Source organism: Dromiciops gliroides, chromosome 2 (genome assembly GCF_019393635.1).
Source record: "Dromiciops gliroides isolate mDroGli1 chromosome 2, mDroGli1.pri, whole genome shotgun sequence".
Lineage (NCBI taxonomy): Eukaryota > Metazoa > Chordata > Mammalia > Microbiotheria > Microbiotheriidae > Dromiciops > Dromiciops gliroides.
Genome location: NC_057862.1, coordinates 237,435,513 through 237,459,979, shown reverse-complemented (window position 1 = coordinate 237,459,979; position 24,467 = coordinate 237,435,513). Strand labels below are relative to the sequence as shown.

The following is a 24,467-nucleotide window of genomic DNA, read 5'->3' as shown; positions in this document are numbered from 1 at the left end:
ACCTGAGTTCAAATCTGGTCTCAGACACTTAACACTTACTAGCTGTGTGACCCTGGGCAAGTCACTTAACCCCAATTGCCTCACAAAAAAAAAAAAAAAAGAAAGTTGGAATCCTTAATATTCAGGAACAGGCCATCTTAGAAAGTACTCGGAGAAGAAGGCATATTTCAGAAAGATGAGTTAGGGCCAACCTTCCCCAGAGGACCTACCTTCGAAAGCACTGATATGTGTAGTAGGTGATGGTGAAGGGGGAGATGATCAGCTTGCTGGCCATGGTGCTGAGCTGCCGACAGAACCTTTCCACATCCTGACTGATTCGCTGGTCCCTGCATCCAATAAGAGAAAAGTGAGCTATATGAATCAGGGAAACTTATGAGGGGAAATCACAGGGACTGAAGGACAGAAAAGCCTGTTTCTCATCCTTATCCACAGGAATTCATCCTGGACTATTGGTGGCAATGAGCCAGGTGCTGCCTAGACTGGTTTCCAAGGGTGGCACACCACTCACACCCAGGATTCTCAGAGAAGTTTTCACTGAGTTTAAAATAAGGCCCTACTTCTGGACAGCTGTTCCTTTGGGGCCTCAAAGTTTGACAAAGTGTGATAAACAAGACACAGAAGCAGCAACATCTACCAACCAAGAGGCTATTGGGTTCTTTAAGCCAAGGAAGAAATGTCCCATATGTCTCAGTCCCTCGTGAGTATACATATAACCACAGGACTTATAATTTGGGTTAATCCATGGAGCAGGGTAGGGAAAGGAAGCAAATTGAGAAGGGGAAGTAAAGAGATTAGAAGTATAACCAGTGGAGCTCTACCTGACATTGGGTGGCAATTCCTATCTGAACCCCAAAATGCCTGGCTGGAGAGTAAGGAGCAAGGGGAGGGACTCTGAAAGAAAACCTTGCATGTAATTAGACTCTCACAGACACATGGCTCCCTCCCAATCCCAATGAGAAAAACCAAACACCCAGAGAGGCAGAGGATAAAGGGGAGAGAAGCCCAAGTAAGAGACTGTGGAAGGAGCCTACGGATTATCGATGTCATCTCGAATCACATTGAGGGTATAGTAGATTCGGCCCCGGAAGTAAAGGCAATGAAGGTGCTCAGTAAGGTCCTTCCTCCAGCTCACATACAACAGGTTACAGATGAACTGGTCAAAGCTCTTCAGCTGTGGGCAGGTGGAGGGAAGGAGAAGGGAAAGGAATAAGCATGTATTAAGCGCCTACTATTTGCTATTAACTTAAAAGAGGTAGTATTTGTACTATTGTACTTAGTACTAAACTCTTTTGAGTTAATAAATGTTATGAGAAAGATCATTTCCTTTGAGATGTAGCTCAAACCTCAACAGCAAGAAGCTTCCCTTGTTTTAATCTCAACCCACTTGGGTCACTTCTGGTTCCACTGGGAACTTTCCCTCTGTATTACATCAAGTGGCTCATCAAGTTATGCTATGGGCTGGGGCTACCAAGATAACAAAGAAAAAAAAAATCCCTTTCCTGAAGGAACTTACATTGTAATGGGAGGAAAATCAAGTACACATCAAAAAGTGAATATAAACTACAGACCTGAAGAGCTGGCCTCAGAGTGAGGAAGGCCTTGTGAAACACTGGCTGTATGACCTCAAGCAAATCACTTAACCACTCAGTCTCCCCAAGCAACTCTCTAAAACCATAAATTACACAACCGGGGCATGTGTTAGAAAAGGGAGTTTTCTTATCTGGAGTTCCCCTAAATCAATGGAATCTCAAAATTTCATTAAAAAAAATGCAATATTAATGATATGGGGTGGGAGGAACGGTCGCTTTGGAAGTGTTCAAAAGCAAATTTAATATACATTTGCCAGTAAGTTCATTGAGGACAGGGATCATTATTTAGCTACTTCCTCTTTGATTTCTCCCTTCTTCCCACTCTCAGTTCCTTCCTCTGCCCCCAGCTTAATAAAGGCCTCAGTATAATAGAAGTATTCCATAATAAAACTCTTCATTGGCCAATGAATAAGAATGTCCAAAGAGCGTGACCCTGGGCAAGTCACTTAACCCCAATTGCCCTGCAAAAAAAAAAAAAAAAAAAAGAATGCCCAAAGAGGTCCCAGAGAAACGAGCTGACTTGATGTGGAATATGGGATTCATCACTTTGCCTTAGTTTTTACAGCATGGGGAGAAGTAGCCCTGGCCCCATCCCTGTATCATGAGGATATTATGAGGGGGAAGGAAGGAAGCCTGTGGCTTTAAAGTATTCTGAGCAACCCAAAGTCACAGATAAATGGTATAACTATCTGTACTCTTAACTGACACTGAAATAAGTCATTATCATCATCATCGCTAACATTTATATAGCACCTCTTGTGTGGCAGGCACTGTGTGCTGACTGCTTTACAATTATTATCTCATTTGAGACAACAACCCTGGGAGGTAGGCGCTGTTATGTCCCATTTTACAGATGAGGAAACTGAGGCAAACAGAAAAGAGTAGCCTGGGGTCATACAGTCAGGAAGTGTCTAAGGCCAGATTTGATTTAGGTCTTCCTGACTCTAGACCTATAGCTCTATCCCCTATACCACCCCATTGTGCTTAGCTACAAGATCCCATAATGTCATAAGTACCTCGATGCCCACCTGGCCCCTTTGTGCTCTGGTAGGAATTATAACAAACCCCAATTATTCAGGCAAAAGCAGGCCCAGGGCAGAGGTTTTTGACCCTCAGCACTCCACATTGCCCCCAAAAAGAGCCCCAGCCCACACTATCCCCTTCCCCCTGCCTTAGGCAGTTCACTACCCTGAAGGCACCCAGCTCCAAAAACAAGGGCAGAAACAGGGAAAGAGGGAAGGGAAGAAGGAAATAGGAGCAGGACCAAGGGACCTCTTACTGTGGAGTTGACCACGATGAGAATAAGGGCTAGACATGTCAGGGTCTTGAATCCATCCAGATCCTTGTTTCCAAGAACACCATAGTATTGACTGGGTATTAACCCCACCTGGTAGATGATCAGCTGCTCTGTAGAAAGAAATGTAACAGACGTGACAGGTAAGAATTCCTCCTGAGTCTTTGGCTTCTTCAAGTCCCCACCAACCAACTAATCAATCAAAAAGCATTTATTAAGTGCTACCTGTATGCCAGGCCCTGGGCAAAAGGCTAGCAACACAAAGAAAGAGCAAACCCCAACCCTGCCATAAAGGAGTGTACATTCTAGTGGAGGGGTCAATGTATATAAATTAATACACAGCGGGGCAGCTAGGTGGCACAGTAGATAAAACAGTGGCCCTGGATTCAGGAGGACCTGAGTTCAAATCTGGCCTCAGACACTTGACACTTACTAGCTGTGTGACCCTGAGCAAGTCACTTAACCTTCATTGCCCTACTAAAAAAAAAAATGAATGAATGAATGAATGAATGAATGAATGAATGAATGGAATAAATACATACACACAAGATAAATACAGAGTGGATGGAAAGTATTCTTAGACAGGGGTTCTTAAGACTTTTGTGTGTCATGGACCCTTACATAGTCTGATGAAGAAGACTTTGAAGCTCCATCTCAAAATAATTGTTTAAAAAAATTCATTAAGTGACCCTAAGAAAAAATCTCCAGGGACCATATGGATTCCCAAGAGAATTCTATTAAACACTCAAGGAACAATCAATCCCAATACTATATAAACTACTTGAAAAAATCGGTAAAGGAGTTATACCAAATTCCTTTTATGACACAAATATGGTTTTGGTATCTAAACCAGGGAGAGCAAAACCAGAAAAAACTATAGACCAATTTCCTTAATGAACATAGATGTAAAATTTTAAATAAAATATCAGCAAGGAGATTACAGCAACATATCACAAAAATCACACACTATGATGGGATTTATAACAGGAGTATAGGGCTGGTTCAATAGGAGGAAAACTATCAGCAAAATTGACAATAATAACATTAAAAATCATATGAGTATATCAATAGATGCAGAAAAATCCTTTGACAAAATACAACACTCATTTCTATCAAAAACACTAGAAAGGGGGCAGCTAGGTGGTGCGGTGGATAGCGCACTGGCCCTGGAGTCAGGAGTACCTGAGTTCAAATCCGGCCTCAGACACTTAACACTTAGTAGCTGTGTGACCCTGGGCAAGTCACTTAACCCCAATTGCCTCACTTAAAAAAACCCAAAAAAAACAAACAAACAAAAACACTAGAAAGAATAGGAATCAATGAAGCCTTTCTTAAAATAATAAGTAACATCTATCTAAAACCAAGAGCAAGTATTATCTATAATGGGGATAAAACTGAAGCCTTTTCCCAGTAAGGATCAGGAGTGAAACAAGGATGTCCATTATCACCGCTAATATTCAATATTATATTAGAAATGCTAGCTATAGCAATAAGATAAGAAAAAATTGAGGGATTAAAAATAAGCAATGAGGAAATAGAAATTATATGATGGTATACTTAGAGAACCCTAGAGAATCAACTAAAAAACTAGATGAAACAATTAACTTCAGCAAAGTTACAGGATATAAAAAAAACCACACAGAAATCATCAGGATTTCTATATATTACCAACAAAACCCAGCAGTAAGAGATTAAAAAGAGAAATTCCATTTAAAATAACAGCAGACGGGGGTGTGGCTAGGTGGCACAGTGGATAAAGCACTGGCCCTGTATTTAGGAGTACCTGAGTTCAAATCCACCCTCAGACATTAGACACTTACTAGCTGTGTGACCCTGGGCAAATCACTTAACCCCAATTGCCTCACTTAAAAAAACCCCAGTAGACAATATAAAATACTTGAGAGTTTACCTGTCAAGACAAACTCAGGTATTATCAGAGCACAATTACAAAACGCTTTTGCCACAAATAAAGACAGATCTAAACATATGGAGAAATATTAATTGCTCATGGGTAGGCTGAGCTACTAATAATAAAAATGACAATTCTACCTAATTCTTACACTAAGATAAAGGTTAAAACAATGGATAAATTATTTAGACATAAAAGATGATATTATAAGTAAATTATGAGAGCCTAGAAAAATACACCTGTCAGATCTATAGATAAGGGAAGAATTTATGACCAAACAAGAAAGAGAGGGGATTACAGGAAGTAAAAGAGATAATTTTTATTATGTAAAATTACACATTTTTGCACAAACAAAACCAATGCAGCCCAAATTAAAAGGAAAACAGGAAACTGAGAAAAATTTTTGCAACAAGTTTTTCTGATAAAGGCCTCATTTCTCAAATATATAGGGAACTGGGTCAAATTTATAAAAGAAAAATCCATTCCCCAGTTGATAAATGGTCAAAGGATATAAACAGGTAGTTTTTTGTTTGTTTGTTTTTTGGTTTTTTGTGAGGCAATTGGGGTTAAGTGACTTGCCCAGGGTCACACAGCTAGTAAGTGTCAAGTGTCTGAGGCCGGATTTGAACTCAGGTACTCCTGAATCCAGGGCTGGTGCTTTATCCACTGCGCCATCTAGCTGTCCCCCTAAACAGGTAGTTTTAAAAATTTTTTTCCCATTTGTTTTTGTTTGTTTATTTTGGGGGTAGGGGGCAAAGAGGGTTAAGTGACTTGCCCAGGGTCACACAGCTGGTAAGTGTCAAGTGTCTAAGGTCACATTTGAACTCAGGTCCTCCTGAATCTAGGGCTGGTACTTTATCCATTGCACTATCTAGCTGCCCCTAAACAGGTAGTTTTGAGAAGAAATCAAAGCTATCAATAGTTACATGAAAAAATGCTCTAAATCACTATTGATTAGAGAAATGTGAATTAAAACAACTCTGAGGTACCACCTCATGCCTGTCAGATTGGATAACATGACAGAAAAGGAAAATGACAAATGCTAAAGGGAATGTGGAAAAATAGGGACACTAATCAACTGATGGTGGATTCATGAACTGGTCTAACCATTCTGGAGAGCAATTTGGAATTACAACGCAAGGGTGCAAACTGTGCATACCCTTTGACCCAACATTGCCACTACTGGGTCTGTATCCCAAAGAGATCTAAGAAAGGGGAAAAAGACCTATTTATAAAAAAATATTTATAGCTGCTCTTTTTGTGGTGGCAAAGAATTGGAATTTGAGAGGATGCACATCAATTGGGGAATGACTGAACAAGTTGTGGTATCATGATGGAATACTATTATGCTATAAAAAATGATGAGCCATCTGAATGCATACCTAAAGCATACTATTTTTCACTTTCTTTTTTCTGTTGGTCGAGATTTCTTCCACAAAATGACTAAGATGGGAATATGTTTTACATCATTGCATATGTATAATCTATAACATATTGCTTAGCATTTCAGGGAAGGGGAGAAGAGGGAAAGAATTTGGAACTCAATTTTTTTAAATGTTAAAAACTGTTTTTACACATAATTGGGGGAAAAATAAAATATAATTTTCTTAAAAAGGAAAGAAATGATGAGAAGGATGGTTTCAGAAAAACCTGGGAAGACTTATATAAATTCATACAAAGTGAACAGAACCAGATCATTGTGCACTGTAACAATAATCAACTGTAAAAGACTTAGTTACTCTGACCAAGACAATGATCCAAGATGGTTCTGAAGATCATGATGAAAAATGCTATCCACCTCCACAGAGAGAAGTGATGAACTCTGAATGCAGACCGAAGCATACTTTTTTTTTTTAACTTTCTCTATTTTTATTGTTTTATTTTGTTTGTGTTTCTTTTGCAATATGGCTAGTATGGAAATATGTTTTATATGACCTCACATTTATAACTGAAATCAAAATTGCTTGCCTTTTCAAGGAAGATGGAAGGGTGGGAAAGAGGGAGAGAACTTGGAACTCAAAATTTTTTTTTAAATGTGTTAAATTTTTTTTTACATGTAATTGGGACATATTTAACAAATTTTTAAAAAATTATAATTGAAATAAATGCTAAATTTCAGTTAAAGGTGAGTGAAAATAAAGATGTAATTTTTTTTTTCCTCATCCAAATTCATGATCTCCACAAGATCCCTTGGGTATTGTAATGATTGGAATAACGCCACCTGCTGGAGACTTACTGTAGAAGAGTTCCACCCATGAAGTGAAGGTCTTTGAGGGCAAGACCAGGAGTCTTTTCTTTGGCGTCAGGAAGTGACGCGGGCTAGTGGGAGGAGGAAGGAAGAGACTGACTCTCGCTCTGGGGCTCTTTCCTTTGGACTCTGGTGGAGAGCGGAGCTAGAAATGTGCTCTCCCTTTAATAGATAGGAATCTAGGCCTTTTCTTCTCTCTTTACCAAACTCTTATTCTCCTTAATAAATGCTTAAAAGTCTAACTCTTGCTAAAGCTTATAATTGATTGGCGACCACTCATTAGATATTTTAGACAGACTAGCTAGAATTTACCAAACTCTTATTCTCCTTAATAAATGCTTAAAAGTCTAACTCTTGCTAAAGCTTATAATTGATTGGCGACCACTCATTAGGTATTTTAGACAGACTAGCTAGAATTTTAGCCCTTAACAGTATTCATGGACCCCGGATCAAAAAATCCTTCCCTTAGAGGGAAGGCATTATCTGCTTCATGGAACTACCTCGTTAGCTGAATCTTTTTTATTTTTATTTTTTTTAATAAACATTTTTATTTAAAGTTTTGAGTTCCAAATTCTCTTTCCTTCCTTCCCTTCCCTCTTCCCTCTCTAATTCGCTAAGCTATCAGATACATGTGCAATCATGTAAAACACTGCCACATTAGTCACTTTGGATAAGAAAACTTAAAAGAAAAAAGAAAGTGAAAAATAGCATGCTTCAGTCTGTGTTCCATCAATATGAATTCTTTCTTTGGAGGTGGATAGTTTGCTTCACCATTTGTCCTTTGGGATTGTCTTGGATCACTGAATTGTTGAGAATAGTTAAATCATTCACAGTTCTTCATCAAACAATATTGCTGTCTCTGTGCACAACATTTTCTTAGTTCTGCTCACTTCACTATGCATCAGTTCATATAAGTCTTTCCAGGCCTTTCTGAAATCTTCCTGCTTGTCATTTCTTATAGCACAGTCATATTCCATCACCATCATGTACCACATCTTGTTTAGCCATTCCCCAATTGATGGGCATTCCTTTGTTAGCCAACATGAAAAGAGCTCCTTTACCTGAGTCTTAAAGGAAACCAGGGATTCTAAGATTCAGATGTGAAGAGGGAGAACATTCCAGATATGGGGGGATGGGGAGTAGAGGAAGGAAGAGGGGACATGGCAAGGCAAAAAGAAGGAAATGGGAGATGGAGAGTTTTATGTGAAGAACAATGAGGCCAATATAGATAAACCACACAGTTCATGAAGAAGAGTAATAGATTAAAAGATCAGAAAACTAGAAAGGGGCAGGTTGTAAAGCATTTTAAATGCCAAGGTTTGTCTCAAAAGCCTTAGTCCCAAAAGATTTTTTGGACGCCTTGTATAGAGGAAGCTAGGTGGCACAGTGGATAGAGTGCCAGGCCCGGAATCAGGAAGACTCATCTGGCTGAGTTCAAATCTGGCCTCAGGCACTTCTTAGTTGTGTGACCCTGGGCAAGTCCCTTAACCTCTGTCTGCCTCAGTTTCTTGATCTGTAAAATTATCCTCATTTTACTGATGAAGAAACTGGGGCAAACAGCACCTCTCTCTCAGGATTTTTGTGAGGATCAAACGAAACAAAATTTATGGTGTTGTGCAAATCTTAAAACATTAATAAATACTAGTTGCTGGGGCAGCTAGGTAGCAAAGTGGATAAAGCAAGGGTTATAAAAAGGTGTAATAGATCCGTTCTGGGTTTCAAATGCAGTGTGTGGGAGTTCGCCGTTTGAGAGCTGAGGTAGGGGCAGCTAGGTGGCACAGTGGATAGAGCACTGGCCCTGGAGTCAGGAGGACCTGAGTTCAAATCCGGCCTCAGACACTTAACACTTACTAGCTGTGTGACCCTGGGCAAGTCACTTAACCCCCATTGCCCCACAAAAATAAATGAATGAATAAATAAATAAGTGAATGAATGAATGAATAGTTGTTGTTGTTACATAATCATTTGAACAAGAGAAGAAAAAAGAAAGTTCGTAGAGACAGAAGGGCCTAGGGAAGCATTCTGTCCTTTACACACACTCACTTACCCAGCAGGGTGACACAAAGAAGGGTCAGGAACATCAAGACATTCTGCGATGAACAACTGGGAAACAAGATGGACTGTATCTTTAGGAATCGTCGGAGAAACTGCAGATCCAGCCGGGGCCTGAAGAGAAGGAAGATGAAGAATAAAGGTTAGTAAGCGAGAACATTCCCACAAAGAAAATTCTTTTACCAGCTGATATTGGAAACCCCTCGGGGAGAAATCAATGTCTGATTATTATAGCTTCCAGGACCCCATGCAGGGAATTACTGATTTTGATCAGGTTAGAATAAAAAAGGGAGGGAGGGAAAGGAATAAGCATTTACATAGCAACTACTACATGCCAGGCACTGTGCTAAGGACTTTGCAACTGTTATATCATTTGAGCCTTTAAAAAACCCTTTGAGGTAGGTGCTCTTATCCCCACTTTACAGATGAAGAAACTGAGGCAGGCAGAGGTTAGGTAATTTGCCCAAGGTCACACAGCCAGTAAGTGTCAGAGGCTGGATTTGAACTTAGTTCTATCCTGACTCCAGGCCCAACCCTCTCTACACTGGGTTACCTAGCTATCTTTCTTCCCCTGAAAGCTTAGATGAGTGGGGTCTGCTAGGCTTCTTGCAGGGACCTACTCCAGGTATATAAAACACAACAAAATAAGGACCACATAAAATGCTTTACCTACAGAATCTCCTCTACCAGTTTTCAAGTAAAAGAACCCAATATTTTTAGACAAAATCTGTGCCCTTTACCAAGGCAGACTGGCACCTGCTCTACAATTTAAGGGGCGGAGAGATGCCTGGATTACTGAGAGATTCAGTGATTCAACCCCAGTCACACAGCCAGCAAGTGTCAGAAGCAGGACCTGAGCCCAGATTTCCTTGACATTGAGGCTGCTTCTTTACCCACTATGTATTGCTGCTTCTCATAGCTGCCTTTAAAGTCATAAAAATGATGTTTTTCTGTTCTTGGTTCCTTTCCTTTTTTGTTTTCTTAAATAATAATAATAATAATAATGTATATTTGGGGGGCAGGGCAATGAGGGTTAAGTGACTTGCCCAGGGTCACACTGCTAGTAAGTATCAAGAGTCTGAGGCTGGATTTGAACTCAGGTCCTCCTGAATCCAGGGCTGGTGCTTTATCCACTGCACCACCTAGCTGCCCCATAATTATTTTTGATATCATTAGTTTCTTATATCATAGTTATCCTAAGTATCCCTACCCCTCCTCTTCCTCCCAGAGAGCTATCGCTAGGTGGCACAGTGGATAGAGTGTCAGGCCTGTAGTCAGGAAGACTCATCTTTTTGAATTTAAATCTTTCCTCAAACCCTGTTTGCCTCAGTTTCCTCATCTGTAAAATGAGATAGAGAAGAAAATGGCAAATCACTCTAATATCTTCACAAAGAAAATCCTAAATGGGGATTGATGAAGAGTCAGACACAACTGAAATGACTGACAACAAATTTTTTAGAGAAAAAAACCCCAGCATAACTGAGCAAAACATAGGGAAAAAATACAAAAACACAATACCTGTGGACCTCCCAACTTCACGAAGAGGAATTCCGCTTTGGTCTTTCTAATTTTGTTACATTTACTTTTGTTTGTTTGGGGTTTTTTTGGTGAGGCAATTGCGGTTAAGTGACTTGCCCAGGGTTACACAAGCTAGTAAGTGTTAAGTGTCTGAGGCCGGATTTGAACTCAGGTCCTCCTGATTCCAGGGCCGGTGCTCTATCCACTGCGCCACCTAGCTGCCCCGCTACATTTACTTTTGATTTTATGGAGTGAAGTTGTTCTTTCCATTTACATTGTTGCAACTGCTGTGTATATGGTTTCCTTGGCTCTGCTTACTTCGCTCTGCATCAGTTCATGACAATTTGCTTCTCTGCATTCATCAGACACATCATTCCTTACAGCACAGCAATATTCATTACATTCATGTGCCACAAACTTAGCTCCTTTTCACCTTCTTATAATGATTCAAGGTCCCTTCAAGCTCTGAAAATTGTGATTTTGCAACCTAGAATCCCATGAACTTCAGTATCCAGTAGAGAAGAGAATAAGAATAGGAATTGTAAGTCCTTCTTGGACCCAACTTGAGACTGAAATTGTGTTTCTTCCTTTGTCACCCATTTCACATATTCCTTAACCATCTTCTTTGGATTCCAGAAAAGAGAAACTATGTTGCCAAGTGACCTCCAGGACAAGATAGCCTTTGATCTTATGAAAATGGTGGAAATTGATTTTCTGGCCCTGGCTATCTTCCATGGGTCTAATTTTTTTTTTTTAATCCTGGGTCACAAATCACTTAACCCTCATTGCCCTGCCCCCCCAAAAAAAGGCCAGAACAGTTAAACTGCTTTAAGAGTATGATAGCTAAAAAATCTAGGAAGAGAGCTCTGAAGAAGCCCCAAATTTAAGACCAATGCCAAAACCCTAAACATGTCCCTTCAACCTCCCAGAGCCCAACTGCAATCTTCTAATATCAACCCCACTCCAACCCTTTCTTTCCAGCTACTTTATACTCCACACAAAGGACTGGCTGGATGACTGGAGGAAAGTCACTTCAATTTCTCAGTGATCCAGGTGTCTCTCTAAGCCTCTTAGAAAACAGGTGCCCATCAACATCGGAAGAGGAAGTTTTCCTAACTGGGAGTTTGCTAAACTAATGAAATCACACAGTATGAACCACATCGAGTACTAGGTTGCATTCTCTGCTGATTCAGCATCAGCTGCTGTTAACAATTCTCTGCTGATTCAGCGGCAGTGACTGTCAGTACCAAAGTCTGCAGCTGGCCCCTGCCCCATCTTTTTTTCTTAATTTTATTTTTCAAACATCAACAAACATGGACATTTTGATACACAAAGAAGAGGTGGGGAAAGAGGGCTGTACATAAAAACCTTGAATCTCTACTATACATTCCCTACTTTGAAACATTTCTTCCTTCCATCAGAGTGGTTGCTCTGCTTTTCCTTCCAAATCTCAAAAGTCATTATCAGGGTGGGGGGCACCTAGGTGGCACAATGGATAAAGCACCAGCCCTGGATTCAGGAGGACCTGAGTTCAAGTCCAGCCTCAGACATTTAACACTTAATAGCTGTGTGACCTGGACAAGTCACTTAACCCTCATTGCCCCACAGAAAGAAAGAAAGAAGAAGAAGTAGTAGTAGTAGTAGTAGTAATAGTAGTAGTAGTGTACAATGCAGCTGGTGCTGAAGTGGATAGAGTGTTGGGCCTGGAGTTGGGAAGACCTAAGTTCAAATCCCATCTCAGACAACTTACTAGCTGAGTGTCCCTGGGCAAGTCACTTAACCCCTGTTTGCCTCAGTTTCCTCTTCTGTAAAATGGGGATAATACTATCTACCTCCCAGGGTTGTTGTGAGGACCAAATGAGATAGATATAGATATAGTTGGGTTTTTGTGGGCAGTGAGGGTTAAGTGACTTGCCCAGGGTCACACAGCTAGTAAATGTGAAGTATCTGAGTCTGGATTTGAACTCAGGTCCTCCTGAATACAGGGTCAGTGCTTTATCTACTGTGCTACCTAGCTGCCCCCTTCAAATGAGATATTTGCAAAACACTTAGCACAATGCCTAGCTCATAGTAGGTACTATATAAATGCTAGTTATTATTATTATTTTGTTCTGCCATTTGATGGCCCAAATCTCTCCTTCATTTTAGAAGCATTTGGGGGCTTTGGAAGTGGGAAGCAGACATGGTAAACAGGCAGACGGTCTCTGCTTTGCTAAATATCTAACTGGCCTTGGTCCATTCCTACTTTCCCCTAGTTTATTCTAGCTTACATTACATATTATATTTATACTTATTATATCTTTAGTTTAGATTTGGGGAAGGCAGAGTAAAGATTTGTAAAGACAACTGAAAACCCCAAATAATCCATTTTAATCAACACTTTGCACCTGCCAAGTTCTCAGTACACCCTCCTACTGAGGGTAGTCTGAAAATCATAATTATTAAATTCACTGGTGACAGTCCAGGTTACCTGACTATCCCTTCCAAGTCCCAAATTGGAGTTATCAGTCCCAGGAGGAGAGAGAGAGAGAGAGAGAGCCGTTCCTATTTTTTTTAGAGGCATTACTTGCCAACCTAGTTTAAGGGACCCTGCTTGGTACAACCTAGTTTAAGGAGCCCTGCTTGGTACACTGCAAATAGTACATGTTGAATTTGGTGGCAGAGAACCACGGTTGGAATCCTTAAGATGCCATTCACCATAATGGCAAAACGTATGGTACCTATTTTGCTGGGCTAATATGAAGAAAATTCTTTGTCAAGTTTAAGGTACTTTATTTAGGTTATGATGAACAGGATACTATCAGAAAAACCTGGAAAGACCTACATGAACTGAAGCAGAGTGAAATGCACTGTATACAAAATAACAGCAATAGTGTAAGATGATCTGCTGGGAAGGATGTGGTTATTTTCAGCAAGGCAATGGTCCAATATAACCCTGAAGGACTTATGAAAATGGCAACCCATCTACAGAGAAAGAAGTGATAGTATCTGAAAATAGATGGAAACACATTTTTTTCTTTTCTTTTCTTTTTTTTTTTTTTTGGTGAGGCAATTGGGGTTGGGTGGCTTGCCCGGGGTCATGCGGCTGGTGGGTGTCGGGTGTCTGGGGCTGGGTTTGGGCTCGGGTGCTCCTGGTTCCAGGGCCGGTGCTCTGTCCACTGCGCCACCTAGCTGCCCCTGGAAACACAGTTTTAAAAAAAAATTTTTTTCTCTTTGACAATTCCTCAGTCTGAAGTTTTGGGAGTTTTTTGACTGTTTTCTCTCACAACCTAGCTAATGTGGGAATGTTTTTCATGACTACTCATGTATAACTTATTTTGAAATGCTTGAGTTCTAGTGGGTGGGGGGTGGGAATGGAGGAGGAAGAAGTTGGAACACAATTTTTTTAAAAAATTGTTGTTAAAATTTGTTTTTACATATATTTTGGAAAATAAAATTCTATTCAATAATAAAAAAAAGCTTTATGCAAAAAAAAAAAAGATGCCATTCACCAGGGGGACAGCTAGGTGGCGCAGCAGATAAAGAGCGGACCCTGGATTCAGGAGGACCTGAGTTCAAATGCGGCCTCAGACATTTGACACTTACTAGTTGTGTGACCCTGGGCAAGTCACATAACCCTCATTGCTCCACCAAAAAAAAAAAAAAGAGAGAGAGAGAGATGCCATTCACCATCTCCATGACCTTGGGCAAAATTATGACTCATCAGGGTCTCGGTTTCCTCACTCAGAAAATGAAGGAGCTGGACTAGAATGATCTCTGAGGTCTCTTCCAGTTCTAGACCAATGATCCTAGGAAAATTCTTCCTAAGCTAAGGGTCACTTCTTCATCCTTGGCTTTCCCTCAGCCTCCCAAGAATCAGTAATTGAGCATTAAAAAATGCCCCACAGATAAAGGAAAAAGGCAGAAGTAGTGAGAAACCTGGGTAACCCACAACTTGGAAATTAAATATCACCAATCTCAGCCCAAATCCACATTAAAGTAGTTTATTATATTTCTGTGAAGGAAGGAAGGAAGAAAGGGAGAGGGAAGGAGGGAGGGAAGGAAGGAAGAGAAAGAAAAGAGGGAGAATTAGAGATAGAAAGAAAAAAGGAAAAAAGAGAGGGAGGGAGAAAGGAGGGAAAAGAAAGAAAAAAGAAAGTAAGAATAAAAGAAGAAAGAGAGAAATGGAAGAGATAAAGGAAGAGAAGGAAAGTGGGAAGAAGAAAAAAAAGGAAGGAAGAGAGAAAGTGAGGGAGGGGCAGCTAGGTGGTGCAGTGGATAGAGCACCAGCCCTGGAGTCAGGAGGACCTGAGTTCAAATCCAGCCTCAGACACTTTAACACTTACTAGCTGTGTGACTCTGGGAAAGTCACTTAACCCCAAATGCCTCACACAAAACAAAAAAGTGAGGGAGAGGGAATGAGAAAGGATGGAAGGAAAAAGGAAAAGAGGGAGGGAGGAAGAAATGGAGAATGACAGAGAAAGGGAGGAAGGAGAAAGGGAGAGACAGAGACAAAGAGACAGAGACCCACACAGACAGAGAGAAAGGGAGAGAACAGTTAATAAGTAAGTGCTTACTTTCTGCAAAAGCACTGTAATGTTTGTAAGGTTTTTTATGCTCTATGAGGATGGGCAATATTTGGGGAAGTGCAGTGGTATACCCAGGGGCCTAGATTGATCCTTTATGGGGAAACAATAGGAGAATATGGACAAGAATAACAAGAACAATATTCATAAGCAAAGGCAGACAGGTCTAATGGATAAAAAGCAGACCTCAGAGTAAGGAACATCTGGTGGGATTAGATGAGCTCAGAGGATCTGGCTCCTTCCAGCTCTAGATGTTTCTGTCTCTGACACTTATTGGGCCTGAGACTCAGGGCAATTTGTTTAACCTCTCAGGTGCCCAAGAAGCTAAAACTATAAATTAAAAATTATAAAGTAGTACAAATTATCAATCTGCATTGGTAGAGGGAGTCTCCTCACCAAGTTTCCTGTACCAATTAAAAATATACATACAAATATACATGTATAGATATAACAGGTTGGGGCAGCTAGGTGGCGCAGTAGATAGAGCACCGGCCCTGGAGTCAGGAGTACCTGAATTCAAATCCGGCCTCAGACACTTAACACTAGCTGTGTGACCCTGGGCAAGTCACTTAACCCCAATTGCCTCACTTAAAAAAAAAAAGTGTCAAAAAAAAAAGAAATAACAGGTGGCATTTATGTGTATTTTTAAAGTTTGCAAAGCATTTTATACACAGCATCTCATTTGATTTTCCCAGCACACCTGGGAGGAAGGTAATACAGGTATTAGCATCCCCATTTTACAAAAGAAGCGACAAATACAAAGATGTTCCCTGCATTGCCCATGGTCACATTGTTAGTATCAGAGGCAGGATTTGAAAACAGAACTTCCTGATTCCAAGTCCATGAGAAGACACAGATGGGATATAATCCCATCTAGTATTGGGAGCAATAATAACTGAAAAGGGCTAGAGAATCGATTACCCTGAACCTCTATTCACAGTTCCTAGCTCATACTAGAATCTGATTGAGGATCTGAATAGTAACTGAAGAGATTAGGGGTTCTTAACCTCAGATCTGAAGACTTAAAAAAAATATTTTAACAAATGTAGCTCAACATGAGTTTCCTTTGTAATCCTATGTAATTTTGCCATTTTAATTTATGCATTTAAAAACATTATTCTCGGGCAGCAAGATGGAGAGTGAATAGAGTGCTGGGTCTTGAGTCAGGAAGACCTGAGTTCAAATACAGCCTCAGATACTTAGTAACTGTGTGACCCTGGGCAAATTATTTAATCCCAATTGTCTCCAAAACTAAAAACAAACAACCTCTCACCACCCCCCAAAAAAAACCCATTATTCTGAGAAGGGGCCCTAATAGACTTCACCACACTCCCCAAGACATGGTAGGATGCAAAGAAAATGTCAAGAAACCCCAACCTAGATCAAAATCCCTTCCCTGGCCACTGTTTCCCTAAATATGCTGTATTTCTTTATTAAAAAATTAGCTTGGGGGCAGATAGGTGGCGCAGTGGATAGAGCACCGGCCCTGAATTCAGGAGGACCTGAGTTCAAATCTGCCCTCAGACCCTTGACTCGTACTAGCTGTGTGACCCTGGGCAAGTCACTTAACCCCAATTGCCTCACCAAAAAAAAAAAAATTAGCTCCTCCAGGGCAAAAACTGAGTATTGCCATATAGTTGACTCTCGTGAACGATAATTCCACTTCAATTAACCCCAATTTTTTCTCTGTACTCACCATCATGCCAGTCACAGAAAAGCAATCTCATAACATGGAATTTATTTTCGAATGATTGTTGTTGTTTGTCCTCCATTGTCAAAGAGGACCATGACATCTGGGTGATGTCATGACCTGCAGTGAATTGGATTTAAGTGAGGCAGGGCTGGGCAAAGTTACCAGCCTCACTCGCTGCTCCAGAGCCATCTGAGTCCAGTGGCAAGACACACATCAGGACGACTGGAGATAGACTGGATGTTTAAGGCAATTAGCTGCCCTAAATGAATAATGACAATAATTTAAGTTATATCCTGGAGTCAGGAGAGACTCTAATTTCCTTTTTACTTCTGTGTCTATAGGACTTTATAATGATCAGATTTCTTTAGAATGATAGATGACCCTGGGGTACTTATGGATTTTCAAAACTTTTAATAAGATCATTAAAGTAATTAAAAGGTTTTTTGTTTGTTTGTTTTTAGCAAGAGTTGAGAACGTTTCTGAGCAATACTCAGTTAATCCCGAACACTATGCCTGGCGCATTCTGCGATGTTTTGCTGGAAGCTAACCACAATCAAGGAACATTGGAAAGAATACTGCTTGGACTTGGGTTCAAGTGTCAGCTCTGCACTTTTAAGTATTGTATGGGTAACTGCATAGTACATTGAGCAGTGTTGGACTTTAAGTCAGGGGCTACTGAGTTCGAATTCTACCTTGGCTACTTCCTAGCTGTGTGGTCCTGGCAGAGTCACTTAACCTCTCTGTGCGTCACTGTCCCCATTCATAAAATGGGGGAAATAACAGCACCTCTCTCCCACGGTTGTTACGAGGATCAAAAGAGATCACTGTATAGTACTGGGCTTACGTGAAGTTTCGAAAGGAAAACTACTGTTATTATGTATGACCTTTTTAAAGTTCCTCAACTCCCTGAGCCTCAGTTTCCTCACCTGTAAAATGAAGGGACTGGACTCGCTGAGGTCTCTTCAGCTCCCGGAGTATAGGAATTGTTTCTCCGGGGCTTCCAGCCCTGCCCATTCCCAAACCGCCTGCGCCCCAAGCCGCTCGGATCCTGCACCCCAAAGCCGCCCGGCCTGCGTCCCCCGCACTCCCCGGGCGCCCGGAGTGGGATGCCATAACTCACCTCGCGGCTGACTCGGGGTTCCCCCGTGTTGCCCCCTGGGGCGTCATGAAGCCGGTGTAGCAGTGGAGCGCGCACCCGGCTACTCTGGCAGTAGAGCCCCGGCCTCCTCGCTGAGCGTGAGCACCCTAGGCTCCCCGACCAGAGAGGGAAGGGGGAGGGGAGAAGAGAGAAGGAGCAGGGAAGGGCCAGGGAGGGGGCGGGGCTTCGGAAGACTATGGGGCGGGGCCCGGCTGGGAGGAGGGGCCTGGGGCGTGATCATAGAGAAGGCGCTGTCGCCTAGAGAGGAAGATCCCCCCAGGACACAGAGATGTTGCTGTGGAGAGCTAGAAAGTCTTTTGGAAGCTCAGCCTCCAGAGGAGAGAGACAGAGACAGAGACAGGGACAGAGATTTACTTATTTATTTGTTTGTTTTGATTCATTTAAAAATTTTGAGCTCCAAAAACTCTTCCTCCATCCATACCCTCTCCTTCTCATTGAGAAGGCAAGCTATAGGATACCCATTATATATGTGAAGTCATTGCAAAACATTTCCATATTAGCCATGCTGGGGGAAAAAAAAAGCTATCTGCACTCAGAGTTCATCAGTTCTCTCTCTGAAAGTGGATAAATGGAAAGCTGGGAAACAATTTTTACAACCAGTGTTTCTGATTAAGGCCTCATTTCTAAAATATAGAGAAAAATGAATCAAATACGTTAGAATACAAGTCATTCCCCAATTGAGAAATGGTCAAAGGATATGAACAGGCAGTTTTCAGATAAAGAAATTAAAGTGGGGCAGCTAGGTGGCGCAGTGGATAAAGCACCGGCCCTGGATTCAGGAGTACCTGAGTTCAAATGTGGCCTCAGACACTTGACACTTACTAGCTGTGTGACCCTGGGCAAGTCACTTAACCGCCATTGCCCAGCAAAAAACAAAAAGAAAAAAGAAATTAAAGTTATCTATAGTCATATGGAAAAAAATGTTCTCAATTACACTTGATTAGAAAAATGCAAATTAAAACTACTCAGGTACCACTTCACATCTATCAGATTGGCTAATATGTAAAAAAAAAAAGGAAAATGATAAATGTTGGAGAAGATGTGGAAAATTTGGAACACTAATGCATTGTTGACTACTAGGCCTATATACCAAAGAAATCATAAAAAAGGGGAGAGGAAAAATTATTTATAGCTGTTCTTTTTGTGGTGGCAAAGAATTTGAAATTGAGGAGATGACCATCAATTGGGGAATGGCTGAACAAGTTGTGGTATATGAATGTAATAGAATACTAATGTGCTATAAGAAATGAGGAACAGGCAAATTTCAGAAAAACATGGAAAGACTTACATGAATCTGATGCTGAGTGAAATGAACAGAACCAAGAGAACATTGTACACTTAGCTCTTCTCAGCAATACAATGATCCAAGACAATGCCAAAAAACTCATGATGGAAAATGCTCTCCACATTAAAAAAAAACAACTATGGAGTCTGAAGGTAGATTGAATTTATTTATTTGGAGGGTTTTTGTTTCTTCTTTCTTGTGGTTTTTCCCTTCTGTTCTGATCTTCTCTCACAACATGACTAATGTGGAAATATGTTTAACATGATTATAGGGGGCAGCTAGGTGGCACAGTGGATAAAGCACCAGCCCTGGATTCAAGAGGGCCTGAGTTCAAATCCAGATTCAGACACTTGGCACTTACTAGCTGTGTGACCCTGGGCAAGTCACTTAACCTTCATTGCCCCGTTAAAAAAAAAACACAACAAAAACATGATTATACATATATAACCTATATCAGATTGCTTGTTGTCTTCAGGAGGGGGAGGAAGGGACGGAAGAAGAAAAATTTGGAACTAAAAATCTTACAAAAATTAATGTTGAAAACTATCTTTACATGTAATTTGAAAAAATAAAATACTATTTAAAAACATATTTCATGTGATGAGATTTAAAACACCCAAAACAAGGACAAAGAGGGTGTGTGTGTGTGATAAGATCTAAAACATCAAACCATCTAAAACATCAAAAACAAGGACAAGATATGTGTGCGATGAGATTTTTTTAATTCACTTAAAAATTTTGAGTTCCAGAGTCTCTCTCTCTAGATCCTCCCCTACCCATTATATGTTTGAAGTCACACAACATATTTGCATATTAGCCATGGGGGAGGAGGCAAGAAGAAAAAATGAAAAAATAATGCTTTGATTTGCACTCAGAGTTCATTAATTCTCTCTGAAAGCAGATAATATTTTTCATGTGATGAGATTTAGAAACACACACACAAAAAAAACAAAAAAACCCACACCAAAACAAAACAAAACAAAACGGACAAACTAAGGTATCCCAGTGACTTGACATGTTTCTGCCAGACAGCGCTGGTTGTATTCCTGTTCCTTCTTCTCCTTCTCCTCACAAGGGGCAAGGCTGGGGAGGACAGGACAGACAGATGAAGCATCCTGAAAGCATACCTAGGTGGGTATATTGGTGAGATGGGGAAGAGGCTAGGTGTTCTTCCTCCTGGGCTCCGGAATCCCAATTCTTCTACACCTTTAAACTTATCTTTTAGGGCAGCTAGGTGGCGCAGTGGATAGAGCACCGGCCTTGGATTCAGGAGGACCTGAGTTCAAGTTTGACCTCAGACACTTGAAACTTACTAGCTGTGTGAGCCTGGACAAGTCACTCAATCCCGATTGCTTCACCAAAAAAAAAAAATCATTAAACTTATCTTTTTCTACCTTCTTTAATAGTTCTCTTTGTCCCCTTCCCTACTCCTGAAAGTGGATGTTGCTCAAGGGTCTATCCTCTGCCCTTCACTGCTCTCTTATTCATTCCCCTTTTTCCTTTTCTCTCCTCTCTTAAATAGTACCACTTCTTCCCTGGGCCATGGCCAGTTGTCTTGACTCTTCTCTTGCCAGTGAATTCCAATGACTCTGAAAGAGAAAGTGAGGCTCACGACTTTGTGCAGCTTGGCCTCAAGAACAAGTCAAGACATTACCCTCATGATGTTATCTGGCTTCTTTGAGAATGAAGAGGGAACAACAACCACCACTTCTTCCAGTCCCTGAGGGAGATAATCTACCCAGTTTTGGAACTCCTGCTCTGGGACAGGGATGCCTTGATTAGTGGGAGACTGAGCAACAACCTTAACTAGCCTACTATATCCAGCTGCTCTAGACCATGTTTCACAGCCCAGTCAGACCTTTGCCATTTGCCTTGCTGCATTCCCTTGCTGCATCTTGCTCTGGGCACAGTAATCAAGTCAATATTACCTTTGGTCCTCAAAATGTATTGTCTTGTGGATCATTTTTGTGACACCCTAGACTTCCTCACTCACTATTTTCATGCACATATATACATACACACACACACACACACACACACACACACACACACACACACACAGTCTCCCCCTAATAGAAAGCAAATTCCTTGAGGGCAGAAAATGTCTCATTTTAAAGTTTGTGTCCCCAGTGCATCACACAGTACCATATAAGTGATTAATAAACGCTTTTTCATCCAATTAGTCAACATGCATTTATTTTTTTAACATGCATTTATTGAGTGCTTACTATGTGCCAAGCACTGTGAACATTCACAGAATCATTAAAACTGGGGGCAGCTAGGTGGTGCAGTGGATAAAGCTGTAATGATTGGAATGACGCCACCTGCTGGATACTTACTGTAGAAGAGTTCTGCCCATGAAGCGAAGGTCTTTGAGGGCAAGACCAGGAGTCTTTTCTTTGGCGGGAGGAAGTGACGCGGACTAGTGGGAGGAGGAAGGAAGAGACTGGCGCTGACTCTGGGGTTCTTTCCTGAGGACGCTGGCGGAGAAGGGAGCTAGAAATGTGCTCTCCCTTTAATAGATAGGAATCTAGGCCTTTCTCTCTCTTTACCAAAATTCTTATTCTCCTTAATAAATGCTTAAAAGTCTAACTCTTGCTAAAGCTTATAATTTATTGGCGACCACTCATTAGATATTTTAGACAGACTAGCTAGAATTTTAACCCTTAACAAAGCACTGGACCTGGATTCAGGAGGACCTGAGTTCAAACCCAGCCTCAGACACTTGACACTTAACTAGCTGTGTGACCCTGGGCAAGTCACTTAACCCTTGTTGCCTCACCAGAAAAAAAAAAAAGAGAGAGAGAGAATCATTAGAACTGAAAGGGACCTAGAGGTCATCAACTACAACTTATCTTAGAAAAAAGGAAGCTAACACTCAGGGAGATTGTGTAACTTGCCCATGGTCATATAGGTAGCAAATTACAGAATCAAAATTTGAACTCAGGTCCTCTAATTCCAAATCCTTTTTGAACTGGAAGATGCTGACTCAGTGGCAATGTTTTCATTATTGCTGACAAAGGCAAAAGATTTAAAAGAGAAAAAAAGATTTGGAAAGTGAACAGCTGGTTAGGAAAATGGCATCTAAGAATGGATTTTGATTTTTGTTTTTGGACAGGGTTTAAAATATAGGGATAATAGGCTATAGATTAGTGGTAGAATACACCTAACAAATTTAATTTTTTTTTAAAAATAGTGTATTTTAGGAAATCACTTAACCCTGATTGCCTCCAAAAAACCAAGTGTGTTTGGCTGGGGACTTATCTCTATTTTACAGATGAGAAAACTAAAGCCCCAAAAGATTAAGAGACCTATCTAGGTTCACATAACTATTATGTGGGATGGCTAAGGGAATATCAGGGAAAGAATGGATAAACTGAATATATTGCTTCAGTGTCAATGATAATGACAAAGTCAAATTTAGACTCCCTGTTTCCAGAGCTAAAGCCCTGCAAGCAAGCTGTGCCTTGAGCTTAGCAGGACAACAATCCTTTGCGATCACCCTCTGGAAGATCTCACCCTCTGAGCTAGTCACACAGTTTACTGGGTGTTCTCTGGTCAAAAAACAAACACTGGACAAAGTCAGAACATCCAGCAAGTGAATCAAATTCGTTACATGCTTGCTGCCCCCTCATTGTCCGGGCTACAATTCACTGAGCAGTCACTAGTATAAGTATTGAGATCTCCCTATACTATCTTGGGTTCTTCCAGCTAGGGGTGGGGGCCCCGGCACATGTGTCTATAGCTCCACCTTGCTTGCAAGCCTTTTTTCCTCACTTAGAAAACAAAACAGGGGGCGGCTAGGTGGCGCAGTGGATAAAGCACCGGCCCTGGATTCAGGAGGACCTGAGTTCAAATGTGACCTCAGACACTTGACACTTATTAGCTGTGTGACCCTGGGCAAGTCACTTAACTCCCATTGCCCTACAAAAAAAACCCTCCAAAAAACAAACAAAACAAAACAAAACAAAACATCTATCTGTAACTCCTGACACCTCTCTCTGGCCAATTTTGTGCTGGCCATATATAGGTTAGAGATCAGTTCTGGTAAAAGTCTGGATGACAATATTTAGTAACTAATTAGATATAATTGCTTGCCTTCTCAATGGGTCAGGAGGGTGTGAAGGGAGAAAGAGAATTTGGAACTCAATTTTTAAAAAAAAATTAATGTTGGGGCAGCTAAGTGGCGCAGTGGATAGAGTACCAGCCCTGGAGTCAGGAGTACCTGAGTTCAAATCCAGCCTCAGACCCTTAACACTTACTAGCTGTGTGACCCTGGGCAAGTCACTTAACCCCAACTTCCTCACTTTAAAAAAAAAAAAAAAAAGGAATGTTAAAGGGGCAGCTGGGTGGCTTAGTGGATAGCTGACCAGCCCTGGAATCAAGACAGCCTGAGTTATGAGTTCAAATCCAGCCTCAGATGTTTGCCAGCTGTATAACCCTGGGCAAGTCCCTGCTTGCCTCCAAAAACAAACAGAAAAGTTAAAAATAAGTAAATGGATTAAAAAAAAATTAATTAGATATGAAAAGTGAAAAAGAAAAAGCCAAACATAACCAAGGGCTCAAAAACTATATGAATGATATATTAGACCACTGACAGTAGAGATTCAGGTGATTCACAAATTGCCATCTTCATTTCTGACCACCCTCTCCTTGCTCCCACTCCTTTTGAACTCCGGTCTTACTTTTCCAAGTATTTTCAGGACACCTCTACCTGATTATCCCTCTGGTACCTAAAACTCAACATGACAGTGATATTGGCATCATCATTCAAGCTGCCTCCACTTTTTTGTGCTTTTTTTCTAAGTAGTTTTTCTTTGTTTCTCTTCGTCAATTCTCCTCCCAATTTATTCTGAAATTTCATCCACTGATTGATGGTCTATATCTTTATTTATTCATCTAATATCTCTGTATTCCTCATGGAGTTAAAGTTTCTGAAGTACTAGGTTTGAGCTTCCTTTTCTAAACAATTTGTATATTCTTTTATAGATCTTGTTCCATTGTCTCTGTCTCTGTCTCTCTCTTTTTGTCATGCCTCATTCTTAGAAATATCAGTTTGTGGGGGCAGCTAGATGGTGCAGTGGATAGGGCACTGCCCTGGATTCAGGAGTACCTGAGTTCAAATGTGGCCTCAGACACTTGACACTTACTAGCT

General features: G+C 40.9%; 1 protein-coding gene across 4 annotated transcripts in view; it reads right to left on the bottom strand.

Annotated features, from left to right (window-relative positions):
• ABCD4 (ATP binding cassette subfamily D member 4) overlaps window positions 1–18,162 on the bottom strand; it is a 64,220-nt gene extending 46,058 nt beyond the window's left edge. The window contains exons 1-5 of one of the 4 annotated variants that reach the window (XM_043989907.1): window positions 17,989–18,162; window positions 9,088–9,206; window positions 2,869–2,996; window positions 1,032–1,171; window positions 210–326 (exon numbers count right to left, since the gene is read on the bottom strand). In XM_043989907.1, coding sequence (XP_043845842.1) covers window positions 210–326; window positions 1,032–1,171; window positions 2,869–2,996; window positions 9,088–9,206; window positions 17,989–18,035 — 551 coding nt within the window. In that variant the 5' untranslated portion in view covers window positions 18,036–18,162. Of the gene's footprint in view, window positions 1–209; window positions 327–1,031; window positions 1,172–2,861; window positions 2,997–9,087; window positions 9,207–17,988 lie in introns of those variants that run through there. The other 3 variants (XM_043989905.1, XM_043989908.1, XM_043989909.1) reach the window with 3 other exon arrangements.
• Between the last annotated feature and the right edge of the window lie 6,305 nt (window positions 18,163–24,467).